This window comes from Panthera onca, chromosome E1, assembly GCF_046562875.1.
Source record: "Panthera onca isolate mPanOnc1 chromosome E1, mPanOnc1 haplotype 2, whole genome shotgun sequence".
NCBI lineage: Eukaryota > Metazoa > Chordata > Mammalia > Carnivora > Felidae > Panthera > Panthera onca.
In genome coordinates, this window is record NC_138352.1 from 31558579 (window position 1) to 31576319 (window position 17741).

The 17741-nt window shown below is 39.7% G+C and overlaps 1 protein-coding gene across 2 annotated transcripts in view; it reads left to right on the top strand.

Moving 5' to 3' along the window:
* Positions 1-2887: 2887 nt before the first annotated feature.
* Positions 2888-17741, top strand: part of METTL16 (methyltransferase 16, RNA N6-adenosine) — a 71433-nt gene continuing 56579 nt past the window's right edge. The window contains exons 1-2 of one of the 2 annotated variants that reach the window (XM_078437593.2): positions 2888-3044; positions 10064-10191. In XM_078437593.2, the coding sequence (XP_078293719.1) occupies positions 10064-10191 (128 nt within the window). In that variant the 5' untranslated portion in view covers positions 2888-3044. Of the gene's footprint in view, positions 3045-3339; positions 4011-10063; positions 10192-17741 lie in introns of those variants that run through there. The other variant, XM_078437594.2, reaches the window with a different exon arrangement.

A 17741-nucleotide genomic window follows, 5' to 3' on the forward strand; every position in this document is an offset into this window, starting at 1 on the left:
GATTTTTGAAATATTAACTTGGTCCCTAAGAAGGAGCTAAATACATTGACATAAGGAGGCCATGGTCTTCTGGGAATTGACATTCAATCATTACTCCCTAAGACATGAAGTTAGAGAGATGTGTGGATGTTGACTGTCTAGTCCTGGCCAAAGGAGAGTGGCAGGGTAGAGTAACTAGGTCTTGGAAATAATTAACTTCAGTAAAATGGGAATTCAGGATGATGCCCTCAAGGGTTGACTTCAGCCCAGGAGATGGCTGATGCTGAAAGCAGATCTGGTACCAAATATGTAAAATTTCAGAATTAGCAGCATTACCCACTAAATGTGCAGAACCAATTTCCTACTACAAAGAGGCAGCAAAAAGCAAAGAATGTAATAGACTAATTGAACTCCTATACTGTGTTGAAGTTGGACAGACTTCTCTTACAAGATTAAATTCCTGGGAATATGAGGGTAAGTCAGAGAGATAAGCCATAGGAATCTGATGTTGAGTATGGAGTCAATCTATTAATCTATTAATCTATTTTGTGGAGTCTCTAGACAATTTTAACGTAAAAAAATTTTTTAAAGGAGATGTAGTCATCATTGTACCATAACAGCAGGCCAATCTATGTTCACCTATAGGGAAAATAGTTTCAAAAAATTGTGGCACATCCATAAAATGGAATACTATGGACCCATCGCATTAATATAGAAGTATATTAATTGAGGTAGGAGAACCTCCAAGATTTATATCTGAGAAAAAAATATATAAAAATTGTTTAGTTATATATCCTCATGAAAACAGAGGTCTGGAAGTAAGGTTATCAACTTCTGGTAATTGGCTCTAGGTGGTGAGATTTTTAGATACTTTTTGCTTTCTTTCTCATACTTTCCTGTATTATTTAAAATTTTTACAAATTTTCTATAGTGAACATGTTTTATCATTATGAAATAATTTTTAAAAATTTTTTTCAATGTTTTTATTTATTTTTGACAGAGAGAGAGAGACAGAGCATGAGCGGGGGAGGGGCAGAGAGAGAGGGAGACACAGAATCCGAAGCAGGCTCCAGGCTCTGAGCTGTCAGCACAGAGCCTGATGCGGGGCTTGAACCCACAAACTGTGAGATCATGACCTGAGCGGAAGTTGAACACTTAACCGACTGAGCCACCCAGGCGCCCCTGAAATAATTTTTTAAAAATGTAAACTGACAAAGAAATTATAAGGAATAATAATAGTAATAATGATAACTTACTATGTGCTAGAAACTATGCTGCTTTATGTGCATTACCTGATTTAATTCTCACAACAACCATATGAGATTACTATCCTGTTTGGCAATATTGAGAAAACTCAGGCTTGGATATTGTAAGTAAATTGTCCATTATCATGGGGTTAGTAAGTGGTCGGGGGCATGATTTAAACCCCATAAAGCTAGGATCTCTCTGGTTTGACCCACAGGGGAGTCGGATCTCTGTTTGGAGCTAACAGAGAAATTCACCAGCATCTTACAACCCTACCAGTCATACCTCCCAAACCATTTTCTCTTTCACCTTTCCAGAAGCCAGCACTAAATACTGTAAAAATAACCAGTACCAAAGTCACTACAACTAAAGAGAAAACTTTCTGTGGTATTCTGTTCATTGGTAGATCAGCAAACCACAGCTTCCAGTATTGAGAGTATAACCTGGAACTCCAGGATACCTTCCTCTTGAATCTGGCTGGCCCTTTGATCTGCTTTAACAAATAGAATTTAGTGAATAATGAAAGCACCGGTTCTGGGCCTAAGCCTTAAGAAGGCCCAGAAGCTTACACTTTTGCCTTTTTGGGATCTCTGAGCTAATATGTAAGAAGTCTGGCTACTCTGCTGGAGAAATTATATGGAAAGGTCACAGGGAGAGGGGGGCCCAGTCACTCCAGCTGAACCAGCCACCAGCTGATGCTACCATAAACAGCAAGGACAGAACAAGAACAGATGGACTGATTCCAGCCTAGACTGAAGAACAGTGAGTAAATAAAATTGTTGTTTTAAGCTATATATTTTAGGGTGGTGTGTGTTACACAATAGATGAGAGCACCTCCTCACCTTTCCTTGGGTGACTGCCTATACACTTTGTTCTGCATAAAGCTGAAGTCTCCATTTCTTAGCCTCTATCTCTCAATTTTACAGCAGCACTTTGCCAGAAGCTTTCATATTAATTACTAGGACTCGGGCAAGCTTTAATGGAAAAAGTTACTACGTGAGGGCCCAGAGGATGACTTTAGTCCTAGCTTAAGTTGTATACCTTTTGAAAGTGGTTTATCTTTTTGTCTCCATTATGAAATGAGACTAATGCTCACTCTACTTACCAGAGGGTGAAAGTATAACCGAGTTGAAAAGAAAAATGAAAAGCATTTAATGGAGCTTCCAGCTCAAGTGGCAGGTGAGGAGACAAAGAACATGGACTTAGTGTCATCCGGTGTGAGATCTTGAACAAACGACTTAATATTTCTGATCCCCAGTTTTGACGCTGTAAATGCGATTACGCCTTCCCACATCACAGGTTCATCAGTCATGATTAAATGAGGCAACATACGAAGAGAGAGACCTGTTGCACAATAAACGCTAACTGCTCGCCATCAAATCCTAAAGTCCCCTCCCCCCGCCGTTCTCATATTCCTGCCCAACCCCCGAGAGTGATTTAGGAAGTCTGAAGTGGGACCCAGAAAGCTACATTTTTAAAAATCTACATTAAAAAACAGACAAACGAAAAACAAGTTCTCAAACCGATTTTACGCCAGGTGCTCTCACGCAAAAACACTCCCCTTGTTACCACGCCCCTTCCTTGTGTCAGGAGCCTCAAACTCCAGATATCGCGACGGTTCTTTCTTTCTTCAGACTCTGCTACAAGTCGCGCGAGAGTGCTTCGTCCAATCACGAGGCTAAATGGCTGCCCAACATGGCGGCGCACTTAGAGCGTAACATCTGCGTTTCTAGGCGCTTCGCTCTGCGGGTGGTTTAAGACTCTAGGGTTAAAGAGGCCTACTCCAGACTGGTCTTCTTGAAGAAAGGTTGACTTCAGATGTGAGTCATTTAATATTTCTTGGGCGGGAGGAGAGGTCATTTAACCTATGTACGGCCCGAGTTCCTTATTCTCGGGTCCTGGGCTGGTGAGTTGCTGACTTCGGGCCTGGGGAGACAGACCCGATGGGTGTATGTGTGTGTGTTTGCGTGCGCGCGCGCGCGGATTCTGCACCTGTGAGGTACTGACTTTGGGTCTAGGGGGACAGACCACATGGGTGAGTGAACGGTTTGGGTGGGTGGGTGCGCGCGCGCGCGCACGTGGAGGGGGGTAATGGTGGTGGGGCGGCTGGGAGGAGTTGGCGTATAGAATGGAGGCTAGGATTGAAGTGAGAGAGGTCCCAGGGGCTGAGGAGGTTTAGAGAGATCCGAAACTGAGGCGGGAAGACTGGGTGGATAAGATGAATGTGTGGGAGGAGTGGAGGAGATGGAGAACTGGCAATGGCGGAACTAGAGGAAAAAGTCAGAGTTATGAATGAAGGAAGGCAAAGTGAGAAAACGGAGATTGGGGTTGAACTGGGAGAAATTTATGCAGAAGAAATTTCGAGTTGGAAGCGGAAATTTGAATTCGAAGCGGAATTTAGATTCTTTTGTGTTAAGATAAACGGTAGTTTAAGACTGTTATTAAGAGGGTTAGGAGAAACCAAGGAAACAGCATGGAGATGGCAAAGATCAAAGAAAAGAGAAGCCTCAGTTTCAAGGGTGTACTCCTTTGGCTTTCTGGACTGACCTGGGTAACCCACAAGAGACATCCTTTTTGAGTGTCCAGTTGAGGGCTGTTCTACAAAGAATGAGAGTGCTGTGTTTTAGTGTTCTGGGACAGTGAAGAGTTTCATCGTGTGTTCAGTCAACAAATATTTAAGAGTGTCTACTCTCCCAGGCCCTAATTTAGGCGCGGGGATATCACAGTGAACAAGATAGACAAAATATTTTCCCACATGAAGTTTACTGGCAGGGCAGTTTTGAAAAGTAAGTAAATGCTGTGTATGGAATATCGGATGGGTAAGTTCTATGTAGAGTACCGAAACTATTAAGGGAGTGGAGTGTGTTAACTCACTGCACTAAGGAAAGGCATCAGGGGCGCCTTGGGTGGCTCAGTTGATAGAGCATGCTACTTTTGATAGAGGGGTGGTTAGTTCAGACCCCACGTTGGGCATGGAGCATACTTTAAAAAATAATAATTTTTAAAAAGTGGGAAAGGCATCAGTGAGAAGGTGAGGTTTTATCAAAGACCTGAAAAAGGTGAGGCACCTTATATGTATGTATTTCTGGGGGAAGAGCAGTCTATACAGACCAAGTACAAAAGCCCTGAGTCAGGAGTGTGCCAGATTTGATTAAAAAACAAACAAACAAACAAACAAGGAGAGCAGTGTGACTGGATAAGAATGAGCCAGGAAGAGAAAGATTAAGTTAGAGAGAAGTGGGAAGTGACAATGTTTATTCCAGCTAAGTGTTGATACTCAGAAGAATAAGATTTAGCTAAGACCCCATTGCCTGCATTAGGAGATTGGTTAGCAAAAGGGTGGCTTTATTGATTTTTTTCTGTATGTAGTCTAATCAGAAGGGTTGATTAATGTAGGACATGAATTGAATTTGCTGTATCTGTAATTTGTTCCACATATGTTCAGAGTGTCGTGTGTACACTGATGTCATGTATGCAGTCTTTAGAATCTTAAATGTGTTGCAGAGCCTTACATACCAATGTCTCTTGAAATTACTGTTAGGGTACTTTTGTTGCTTGCCAGAATCACAAGAAAGGAGAACATTTTCCTTTTTTTTAAAATTAAATTTAATTTGTTTATTAAAAATATTTTTTGATGTTTATTTACTCTTTTTAAAAAAATTTTTTTAATGTTTTATTTATATTTGAGAAAGAGACAGAGCATGAGTGGGGAAGGGGCAGAGAGAGACGGAGACAGAACCTGAAGCAAGCTCCAGGCTCTGAGCTGTCAGCACAGAGCCCGATGTGGGTCTTGAACTCATGAACCACGAGATCATGACCTGAGCTGAAGTTAGACGCTTAACCGACTGAGCCACCTAGGCGCCCCTGATGTTTATTTACTCTTGAAGGAGAGAGATAGAACATGAGTGGGGGAGGGGCAGAGAGAGAGGGAGACACAGAATCCAAAGCAGGCTTCAGGCTCTGAGCTGTCAGCACAGAGCCGGATGTGGGGCTCAAACTCATGATCTGTGAGATCATGACCTGGGTGGAGTTGGTTGCCCAACCGACTGAGCCACCCAGGCGCCCCTTAATTTTATTATTTATTTATTTAAATTTTTTTAATCTTTTTTTAATTTTATTTTTAAGTAATCTTTACACCCAACATAGGGCTTGAACTTACAACCCCAAGATCAAGAGTCACATGTTGTACTGACTGAGCCAGCCAGGTGCCCCTTATACAACTTTTTCATGGGGACTGGTTCTTGTCCTAGTTTTATGCTCCCCTCTTTCTTGATAGTCTGTAAGGGTATATTAACGTTAGGAAATTAAAACTTGTATGTAGTGAGTTTCTGTGATAACGTTAGGGGCAAAAGGTGGTAGTTTAGTATGCTGAAAAGCTTTCAGGTGACTATTAATTCCCCTAAATTCTGAATTATTCATTGACTCAACAAATATTTATTGTATGCCAGTTGCTGCTGGATGGAATAAACAATAAGATGGACATGGTTGCAGCTTGGGAGGTGGGGTGGGGGATAGGACAGACAAATGTAAACTAAAGAACTTTGAGGGAAAAGCCTAGAATGCTTTGAAAGTTGGGGTGCCTGGGTAGCTCAGTTGGTTAAGTGTCTGACTTCGGCTCAGGTCATGATCTCACGGTTTGTGGGTTTGAGCCCCATGTCGGGCTCTGTGCTCACAGCTCAGAGCCTGGATCCTGCTTTGGATTCTGTGTCTCCCTCTTTCTCTGCCCCTCCCCCGGCTTGCACATGTCTCTCTCAAAAATAAATAAACACTAAAAAATTTTTTAAAAGGTATATATTTTTAAAAAGGTGTATATATACACGATGGAATATTACTCAGCTATTAAAAAGAATGAAATCTTGGGGCGCCTGGGTGGCTCAGTTGGTTAAGCATCCAACTTCCACTCAGGTCATGGTCTTTTGGTGGTTCACGTGTTCAAGCCCTACATCAGGCTTTGTACTGACAGCTCAGAACCTGGAGCTTGCTTCGGATTCTGTGTCTCCCCCCCCCCCCCCCCTCTTCCTCTCTCCCTCCCTCCCTCCCCCACACTCCCACTGGCACTTGGTCTCTGTCTCTCAAAAGTAAATAAAAACATTAAAAAAATTTAAAAAAGAATGAAATTTTGCCATTTGCAACAACATGGGTGGACCTAGAGGATATAGTGCTAAGTGAGATAAGTCAAAGAAAGACAAATACCATATGATTTCACTCCTGTGGAATTTAAAGAAACAAAAAAAAGGTAGATGAGCAAAAAAAGACTCTTTTCTTTTAGATGTTTATTTTTGAGAGAGAGAGAGAGAGAAAGAGAGAGCGCGTGCATGTCTGTAGAGGAGAGGATGGGGAGAGACAATTCCAAGCAGGCTCCACGTTCAGCTCAGCTCAGAGCCTGGCTTAGGGCTCTATCCCACGACTATGAGATCAGGACCTGAGCTGAAATCAGGAGTTGGACGCTTAACAGACTGAACCACCCAAGTGCCTCCCAAAAAACAGACTCTTAAATGCAAACAACAAACTGGTGGTTGCCAGAGGGGAGGTGGGGAGGTGGGTGGGGGGGGATTAAGAGTACACTTACTTTGGGGCGCCTGGGTGGCTCAGTTGGTTAAGCGTCTGACTTTGGCTCAGGTCTGGTCTCGCGGTCCGTGAGTTCGAGCCCCGTGTCAGGCTCTGTGCTGACAGCTCAGAGCCTGGAGCCTGTTTCAGATTCTGTGTCCCCCTCTCTGTCTGACCCTCCCCCATTCGTGCTCTGTCTCTCTCTGTCTCAAAAATAAATAAACATTAAAAAAAAAAAAAAAAAGAGTACACTTACTTTGATGAGCCCAGAGGAATATTTATAATTGTTGAACCATTATGTCATACACCTGAAACTAATATAACATGCTAATTATACTTGAATTAAAAAATTAAAAAAAATTTTTTTTTAGTGTAGAAAGCTGTCAAAAACCTGAAATAGAGTTAGATCCATTACTATGTAAAGTTACATCTCTAATAAGCCTACAAAGGAAAGGTGCTTGTTGCCAGGAGACACTATAATAAGGGAATATGATTTAACTAGTGAGATTAGGGAAGAAACACTTTCCTGAAGAAGAGATGTTTGAACTTTAAGAGTAAAAATGAGTAGGAGGGGCGCCTGGGTGGCTCAATCTATTAAGCATCTGACTCTTGATATCCGTTCAGGTCATGATCTCACAGTTGGGTTAGAGAATTGCAGCCTCACATCAGGCTCTGTGCTGACAGTGTGGAGCCTGCTTAGGATTCTTGTTTTCTCTGTCCCTCTCCCACTTGCTGGCTGCAGTCTGGCTGTGCTCTCTCTCTCTCAAAAATAAATAAATAAAACTTAAAGGATAAGTAGGAATTCAGTAGGTGAAGAGGAGGAAAGAACATTACAAAGGGAATAAACTGTGTAAAGACCCTGTTGCCAGAGTGGAGGGACAGAAAGAAGAGCAAGGATAGGTGTGACATAAACTGACGGTGAAAAACTAGGTAAGGCCATGCTGTGCTGGGCCTAATATGTATGCTAAAGTAATGAGTTTGTTTGAGATAGCAAGCCTGTGCGAGGGGATGGGGGAGGGGCAGAGGAAGAGAGAATCTTAAGCAGCCTTCCTGACTGGAGCTGAAATCAAGATATCAAGAGTCAGAGGCTTAACTTTAACCAACTGAGCCACCCAGGCACCCTAGTGGTTTTTGTTTTTAATCCTCTGAGTAAAGATTTGAACAGGTGGGCATAGGAGAAGGAAGACATAATGAGATTTGTGTTTAGGAGATGATCTCTGCAAGGTGGAAAAGGGAAATTGTAAGAGTTGATTTCGTGTGGCCAAGTAGGAGGCTGTTCTAGCTATCCAAGTTAATTTGTACTGGGCTGATACCTGTGAAGATAGGGAGGAATAGATGGATTTGAGAGGTATTTAGCAGGTAAAAATCCTCATGACTGTTGATTTTTGGGGATATGAGAGGAGTATAGAACTAGCAAGTGATGCCTAAGATTCTGACTTACATAACTTTGTTTAGGTGAATGCGCCTTATAAAAAACAATGGAAAATACAGAGTGATAAAAAGAAAATACAAATCAGTTGCCACTGAGATATACACTAAAATATTTTTTTAGGGACGCCTGGGTGGCTCAGTTGGTTAAGCGTCCGACTTCGGCTCAGGCCATGATCTCTCAGTTCGTGGGTTTGAGCCCCACGTCGGGCTCCGTGCTGACAGCTCAGAGCCTGGAGCCTGCTTTGGATTCTGTGTCTCCCTCTCTCTCTGTCCTTCCGCCACTCATTCTCTGTCTCTGTCTTTCAAAAATAAACAAGCATAAAAAAATTATTTTTTCAAATTACCAACTGCACAATTTACTAAACCACTACAATGGCTTTTCTTCCAGTGTTTGTCTTGCAATATAAATGCGTTAACTTTTTTTCCCTTTTTGTAATCTGGAAGAAGACAAAATTGTTTGTTTTCATTTGGTTTTTAGCTACCTAGGAATGACAAGACTGAAATTTATAAAATAGAAAGTGTATTTTGAAACATTAGTGACTTTATGGTGTACTACCAAATATTCAGTCCATACAAGAACACTGTAAAAAGTACCTCTGACTATTACTTCTTGGCTGTAGATTATACTGCCTTCTACCCCTTTGATGCTTTCAAAAGAATAGTTTCCGGTTTTCTTCCCATGGTTTAAAAAAAAAAATCATATGTTGCATACATTTTTCAAACTGTGACAAAATATACATAACATAAAAGTTAACCATTTTAACCATTTTTAAGTACTATTCAGTGGCATTAAGTGCATTCAGTGTTGTGTAACCATCACCACTGTCCGTTTCTAGAAGTTTTTCCTCATCCTAAACAGAAACCGTGTACCCATTAAGTAATAATTCAACATTCCTACCTCCCTCCCAAACCCTGGTAACCTCTATTCTGCTCTCTATATGAATTTGCCTATTCTTGCTACTATAAGTGGGAAAATACAATGTTTGTCTTTTTTGTACGTGGCTTGTTTCCCTTACATAATGTTTTTAAGGTTCATCCATGTTGTAGGGTGTATCAGAAATTTATTCCTTTTTATGACTGAATAATATTCCATTGTATGTATGTACCACATTTGGTTTATCCATTTATGGACATTTGGGATTGTTTCTACCTTTCGGCTGTTATGAATAATGCTGCTGTGAACACTGATGTGCAAATATCTCTTTGAATCCATGCTTTCACTTTTCTTGGGTATATGCTTAGGAGGGGAGTTGCTGGATCATGTGGCCATTCTACTTTTTAAAGAACCGCCAAACTTTCCACAGCAGTTGTACACATTCCTCTCTGCAGTGCGTGAAGGCTCCAGTTTCCTAACATCCTCATCAACGTTTATCTTTTTTTTTCTTTTTCTTTTTAACTTTTTAAAATGTTTATTTATTTTAGAGAGAGAGTGCGAGCAGGGGAGGGTCAGAGAGAGGGAGACAGAGAATCTGAAGCAGGCTCCAAGCTGTCAGCACAGAGCCCGACGTGGGGCTTGAACTCATGAACCGTGAGGTCGTGACCTGAGCCGAAGTCCAACGCTTAACTAACTGAGCCACCCAGGCACCCCTCTTTTTTTCCCTTTTTAATAATAGTCATCCTAGTGGGTATGAAGTGATATTGTGGTTTTGATTTGCATTTCCCTAATGATTCATGGTGATGTTAAGCATCTTTTCATATGCTTATTTGTTGTGTACATTTAAAAAATGTAACTTCTACTTTCTCAGTTGATTAGCAGAAATATGTTGGCTATAACTGTTGACTTGGCAACCACAGCTTTTTCCCATTAATTTTTTTTTAAACTAAATATGCTGACTTTTTTCCTTTTTTTTTCTTTTTAAAGATGGCTCTGAGTAAATCAATGCATGCAAGGAATAGATACAAGGACAAACCTCCTGACTTTGCGTACCTGGCATCCAAATATCCAGATTTTAAGCAGCATGTTCAGATAAATCTGAATGGAAGAGTGAGGTAGGTAACAGATGAAGAATTCTTGATAACTGTATTATTCTAGTGTAATCTGAAAGGACACAAGTGTAGTGGAAAGCATACTGGGCCAATACTATACCTGAATGCTAATCCTAGACTTTTCCTTAAATTTCTCATCTGATCTTGGACAAATCACTTAACCTGTCTGGGTTGCATCTTTTTAAACTGTAAAATGAGAGGATTGGACCAAATACTTTTAAGTTTCTTTCTGGCTTTAAGAAAACTTGATCTCCGAATTATTGCTTACCCAACAGAGATTTCACAGTAAGTGCAGAAACCTTGAGATTGTGCTCTAAAACTTGGTGCTGATGAGGGTCTAGAGTCCTTATTTTAAGTGTATGTTTATTTTGATGTAGTAGGAAAATCATCAGGCATCAAAACTGATTTCACAGATACTTAGGATGTCGTCAAATTTAAAGTTAAATTTGGTAAAAATGTTGATTTTAAAAATTAAGGAAATAATATGAGTACTTAGGGAAATAGCAAAATTATGGTGATGGTTTAGGAATAACTGATGTGTATGTTATACCTTTGAGAAGGAAATATTTCACTGCATTCCTAAACTCTATGGGAGTTATAGACTAGAAATTCCAAGCCTTCTTGGGGACAGGTGTGGTGATTCAACTGGGGAGGAGGAGGAGCAGGATTGTGGAGAAAAGGGAAGGTAAGGAATAATAGGATAATAGGGCCTGAGACATTTTGATGACCTCTTCTACTAGCAGTCTCTTTATGGCTTTAAAAATGGAAGCCCTAGGGCAGGACTTAACCTGAAGGCTGAGATACCCTAGAAATCTTATAAAAGTTTAAAAATAATGTATATTTATGCTCATTTTTCTGGGAGATAATTTTTAGTTTCTATCATTCTGAAAGTGATCAAGGCCCCTTCAACAATACACAAAGGTTGAGATCAAATACCCTAGAACTATGGTTTCCAAGCTTTTTTTGTCACTCAGTTAAAAGTTGAGGACCACCCCATATATGAGGACCACCCCATATATGAATGCTTGTACAATTCACTGTGTTACTGTGTTAAGCACATTAGACAACATAATATGAAATAGAAATAAAAAACATTTAAATAAGAGTTCCAGTATTTACATGCTCTAAAGAATTATTTTTGGCATCTTACTGTGGAGATGGTCTAGAGAGATTGAGTTAGTATTTCTCTTTGTGTAGATCATCTCTACCATCGTGCTTAAATCTTCGTTTCATAGTTATATATGTGGATGTTTTATTTGTCCATGTAGCTTTAGGACAGATATAGTTTTTTTATTCTTGGTTTCCTGTGTGTTCCTATCATTGTACTTAATTACTTAACAAAATGTTGATTAACCATCTTGTGCTAAATTCTTGGAAAAGCCATAATAAAGAAGAAAGACAGTGACTTCGCATTTGGAGTTTACACACTAGTAGGGGAAGTGGACAAATAAACACATTTGGTGTGGCAGAATCTGTGGGATGTATGGTAGAATCACATAGAAGGGAGACCCAACTGTGACTTTGGGACTTAGAGAATGATTTGAAACAAAAGTGGTGTCATGGTTGTGCTGAAGAATGACTAGGAGTTAGCTGGATAGAAGAGTGGTACAAGTAGAGGGAACAGTATGTGCAGAGCACTGAGCAGTAGGGGAACTGGAAAAGCAGAGTGTGCCTGAGATACAGTGGACAGATGAGTCTGGAGATGATTATGCTTGTAGTACTTTACAAGGCCCACTTAGGAGTTTGGAATTTATTTTAAGGACATGCATCAAGCGTTCTTGTATCTTCAGAGCTACCCACCCCCATCCTTATCCACTAACATTTAAAAGTAGAGGAATAACATGTTCAGAATTGTGTTTAGACAGAAGTAGTCTAGGAGCATTGCGGAGGATAGGTTGCAGGGGAAATTAAGATTGGAGGTATAGGGAGGTAAGTAGGAAATGGTTTCAGTAATCCAGATTAGACATTGGTGGCCTAACTAGGTAGAGGCAGGAGGGATAGAAATCACTGATGAATTTGAGAAAAATTCGTGAATAGAATGAGCAGAACGTGGTAGAAATTAAGGAGTGTGAGCCAGAAATTAAGGAGTGGTGCTTGGGATTCTAATTTAGCAAGAGGCTAGGTGGTAGTACCTGGTTTATTGAGTTAGGGATCAAGGGGGAATGAGCTTGTTTTGGGGGAGATGAGATTTTTGGTTTGGGTTATATGCAATCTGAGAAAGCTGTGGGATATTCAAGTAGGGTTATTTAGTAGGCAATTGAAAATGGAAGTCAGAAGAGCAGGACAAAGCAGTGATACGGGGTGATGTTAGTAGAGGCCTTGGGTCTTTGAACTGAATCCGGAAGACTGAATAGAAGGGGGAAGGAGGGGCACCTGGGTGGCTCAGTCAGTTGAGTGTTTGACTTCGGTTAGCTGTCTGAGTTTGAGCCCTGCATCAGGCTCTGTGCTGACAGCTCAGAGCCTAAAGCCTGCTTTGGATTCTGTGTCTCCCTCTCTTTGTCCCTCCCCCATTCTCGCTCTGTCTTAAAAATAAACAAACATTAAAAAAAAAAAAGGGGGTGGAGGAAAGAATTCCAAGTACAGAGAACAGAATTTTGTGAAGGCTGTGGAAAGTTTGGAGAATTGCACGTAGGTGGGGCTGAAGTGGACATAGGATAGCAGGTTGGGGAGTAACAAGATGAAAAAAAGAACAGGTCATGAAGAGCCTGTCATAACATGCAAATTAACTTGGTTGCTCAGACACAGAGGAACCAGAGGAGGATTTTTAAGATGGCTTAAGGTTTATATTTTTTAAAATAATAGCTCAGAGAAGACCAGACAGATTTGTTATTACAGCATATCTGAATGTATTAAAGGTGCCTGGCAAGTAATAGACATGCAAAAAATTTATTGAATTCACGAGAGTTAATTCCTCTGTAAAATCTAACTCTGTGCCATTTACAAATGGCAAACTTACTTTTTCTCTAAGTTTATATTTAAATTCCAGCTAGTTAACATACAGTGGAATATTAGTTTCAGCTGTAGAATTTAGTGAGTTATCATTTACATACACCTGGTGCTCATCACAAGTGCCTTCCTTAATACCCATCACCTGTTTTTTGTTATTGTTTTTGGTGCAAATAGATGATTTTATTAAAGCACAGGGACAGACCTATGGGCAGAAAGAGCTGCCTACTCATCACCTGTCTAACCCATTGCCTACCCCTCCTCCTCCCCCTCCTCCTCCCCCTGTCCACCTCACAAGTGACCTACTTAAATTATGGATTAATGGAAAATTAAAGGGATGAACAAAAATTTTCTAGGCAAATGAGAGTTCCCCCAAATTAGAAAAAGTAAAATAAAAGATAAGAAAGCATCAAATTGGAAAAAAAGGACTAGTTTATGTTAATAAAAACAATAATTTTCATTGAAAGTTAAAAAAAATGAAGGTCACCTGGGTGGCTCAGTTGGTTAAGCATCCAACTTTGGCTCACATCATGATGTCATGGTTTGTGGGTTCGAGCTTCACATTGGGCTCTGTACTGACAGCTCAGAGCCTGGAGCCTGCTTTGAATTCTGTGTCTCCCTCTCTCTCTGCTCCTCCCCCACTCATTCTCTCTCTCTCTCTCTCTCTCTCTCTCTCTCTCTCTGTCTGTCTTTCTCAAAAATAAACGAAGGCTTCAGCATTTTGAAAAATATAACAGAAATATCTTTTAATAAGTGTTTAACATGGGGCACCTGGGTGACTGTCAGTTGAGCATCCAACTCCATTTCAGCTCAGGGCATGATCCCAGCGTCGTGGGACTGAGCCCCAAATTGAGCTCCATGCTGTGCTTGAGATTCATTCTCTCTCTCTCCCCCTCCCTCTCTCCCTTTCTCTCTCTCCCTCCCCCCCTACTTGTGAGCTGTGAGAGCGCTCTCTAAAAAAATTAAAAAGTGTTTGACATAATTTGGAGACACTTTTCCTTGTATTTCTAACCAAGTAGACAAAAGTAAACAGGGAAATAGCCTTAGGGACTTTCAGAGGATTCACAAATGCCTTGAAAACAATTAGATAAAAATACTTGAGTTGGAGGCACGTCTGGCTGGCTCAGTCTCTAGGCTATTGATCTTAGGGTCTTGAGTGGAAGTCCCATGCTGGCCGTAGAGCTTACTTTAAAAAACAAACAAAAAAAATGGTATATTTTTTTTCTTGAGGAGATAGGGTTCAAAACTTTGACCTGTAATTTAGAACTTCACTTTTAAAAAGGGTCATTGACCCAAAAACCATTAAGTACTGCTGATAGGAAGTCTAAACAATACATTCAATAAATTTGATTTAATTATATGTTTCGAACTTTAAAAAAATTTTTTAATAAAATTTTTTTAATCTTTTATTTTTATTATTATATTTATTATATTTATTTATTTATATATTTTATTATATATATAAAATATATATAATATATATTATTTAAATATATTTATTATATTTAATAATAATTTTATTATTTTTAATAAAAAAATTTTTTTAACACTTATTCATTATTGAGAGACAGAGGGAGACAGAGCATGAGCAGGGGAGGGGCAGAGAATGGGGGAGATACAGAATCTGAAGCAGGCTCCAGGCTCTGAGCTGTCAGTACAGAGCCCGACACGGGGCTTGAACTCTCAAATTGAGAGATCATGAGCTGAGCTGAAGTTGGACACTCAACTGACTGAGCCACCCAGGCGCTCCTGTTTTGAACTTTTAAAAAAATATTTTTATTTATTTTTGAGAGAGCACAAACGGGGGAGGGGTAGAGAGAGAGGGACAGATGATCAGAAAAGCAGACTCTGCACTGACAGCGGTGAGCCCAATGTGGGGCTCGAACTCCACGAACTGTGAGATATGACCTGAGCCGAAGTCGGACACTCAGCCAACTGAGGCACCCAAGTGCCCTTATGTTTTGAATTTTTAACCTATAAACATGAATGCATGTTTTTTTTTTTTTAAGTTTTATATATTCAAGTAATCTCTACACCCCACGAAGAGCTGAAACTCATGACCCTGAGATCAAAATTTGCAAGGTCTACTACTGACTGAGCCAGTGAGGCACCCCATATTTGCTCACCTCTTAAGCAGGGTGTGTGTGGTATGGAGAGGAGGGGGTATTTCTGAATCAGACACTCTAAGGACTGGTCTTGAGGTGCCACTTAGCAGCTCTGGAGGTTTTAGATAATTAACTTCACTGAGACTGAATTTCCTCATCTAAAGAACACAGGGATAAAAAGACATATTTTGGTATTTGTCATAAGGGTTAGTGATAATGCATGTGAAGTGACAGATTATAAACACTTAGCAAATGATAGGTACCCTTATTTTTGTTACGCTTGGTGTAATTGATAAGGTGATGAGGATTTCTAGTGTAATCTCCCTTTCTGTTTTTCTTCTCTGCATCCATCACTGCCTTGTTGTAATCATGTCTGACCTTTGCAATTACCAGCCCCTTGGGGATATGCAACTGAGTTGAGCCCTGTCAGTTGAGTTTGGTTAGAGTGTGACACTTAACTGATTTGTTTTTAAGCCAAAGAGCCAGCATTGAAGGGTTTTGTCATACTTTATAACAGTACATATTTAACCTCTTGGTGAAGATCTAATGAATAGAAACCAAGTCAGAAAATTAGGTTGGGAGGCTTTAGCCTTTGTTGTTGTTACATGAGGTTCAGTCCTACAGTGTTAGAATGATTGTTATTTCAACCATTGGTCACAGAATGTATCCTTCCAAACTCCATCTATAATGGTAATATTGTATTCATTAGTAGCAGAGCAGGAGTTATTCTGGGGAAATCAGACATGGACTTGTTGACAATGGGCTATTTTGTGAAGCTGGATGTGTTAAACAACAAAGACTGATGGAATAAATTACTAATTTCCACGTGAGAGCTAATTTTAGTTCTTGTGATCTCAGAAAGGAGAATGAAAAAAGATCTTGCCTGTGTTCAGGAATTTTTAATGTCCCAGGGTGCTACAGTGACCTAGATATTTAACCAGTAAAGCTGAATGACTAGACTTTGTCCTACAAAAGGATTTCTAACCCTCAGAGTAGTGTCTGTGTTTTCTTAGAGGTAAGAGAATGAACACTTGGCTTGCTAACAAAGTGTAAGAATCAGCTCCTTGTTGTTTTTTTCCGTTTCTTTAATTAGAATAACCTCTGCTTGATATCTTGTACATTTTGGTGATTAGGATGTAATTTCTTATTAATAAATTATATACTCTAGTCCATCAAGGTGAATATATATATATTTTTTAATAACAAGAATTGTTGATATAAATAACAACTCTGTTTGAAGGCACTAAGAAAACATTAATTATAATGCTGTTTCCCTTGCTCCGAGTGTTTTATAAAGCTATGTAATTAATGCTTCAGCTGTAGTACTGTCTTTTGTGATTGCTGTCACCGTGGGAAATAATCCTAGTTTGGTTTCCAACAGAATTGTCCCTCTTCCATGGAAAAGTATTCTGAAACCATGGGCCTGTTTTCCTTTTTTGAAAAGAGGATTTTGTTTTTTATTTTTTTATTTATTAAAAAAATTTTTTTTAATGTTTGTGTGTGTGACAGAGAGAGTGAGCAAGCGAGCAGCAGAGGGGCAGAGAGAGACAAGAGACACAGAATCCAAAGCAGTCTCCAGGCTCTGAGCTGTCAGCACAGAGCCTGATGCAGGGCTGGAACTCACGAGCTGTGAAATCAAGACCTGAGCTGAAGTCAGACGCTCAGCCTACTCAGCTACCCAGGCACCCCTGGTTTTTGTTTTTGTTTTTAATTATACAGACATTATAGAACGCTTAATGGAAAATTATAGAAATATATCTTTCATAAAACTACATTTATGATGGTAATGCTGCAAACATAAAATAAAAAGTCACAGTTTTTACACCCCCAGAAGATGTAAGTACTTTATGTGTCTTTCTAAGTCTTTGTCCTTATACATACATGGTATTTTTTGTGATTGTAATTTTGATAGATACAATAATAGGACTTTTTTTTTTACCCCCACTTGACATTATAAGCATTTTGCATATAGTTAGAAAACACTGCTGTGAAAGTTATTTTATGTAAAACATATTCAGATAAAAGAAAAATAATGAAGAGAATGAAGGTGTGTGTCTACCCTATTCACCCCACCCACCATTTCCACATCCAGAAGTGGCTTTTACACTTCCAGAGTTTTCTATGCATATACATATATGGGATCTTTTTTGTTTGGTTTTTGTCTTTTATACAAGAATGCGGTCATAATGTACATATGTGATTTTATTCAAAGCTGTGCTTTTTTTTTTTTTAAAATATATCAAGGAACCCTCTTCATAAAAGCACAGCCCTTTCTTCTTTTAATGACTACAGAGTATTCTCTTGTGTGGAGGTATTATAGTTTATTCATCCAACTCCTTAATGATTACTTATAGATTGTTCCTAAATTCTGTAATACAAAACAAATTTATTTAAAGGTCTCTTACTACTGACTTTTTTTAAGTTTATTTATTTTGAGAGAAAGGGTGGAGGAGGGGCAGAGAGAGGGAGAGAATCCCAAACAGGCTTCATGCTGTCAGCACG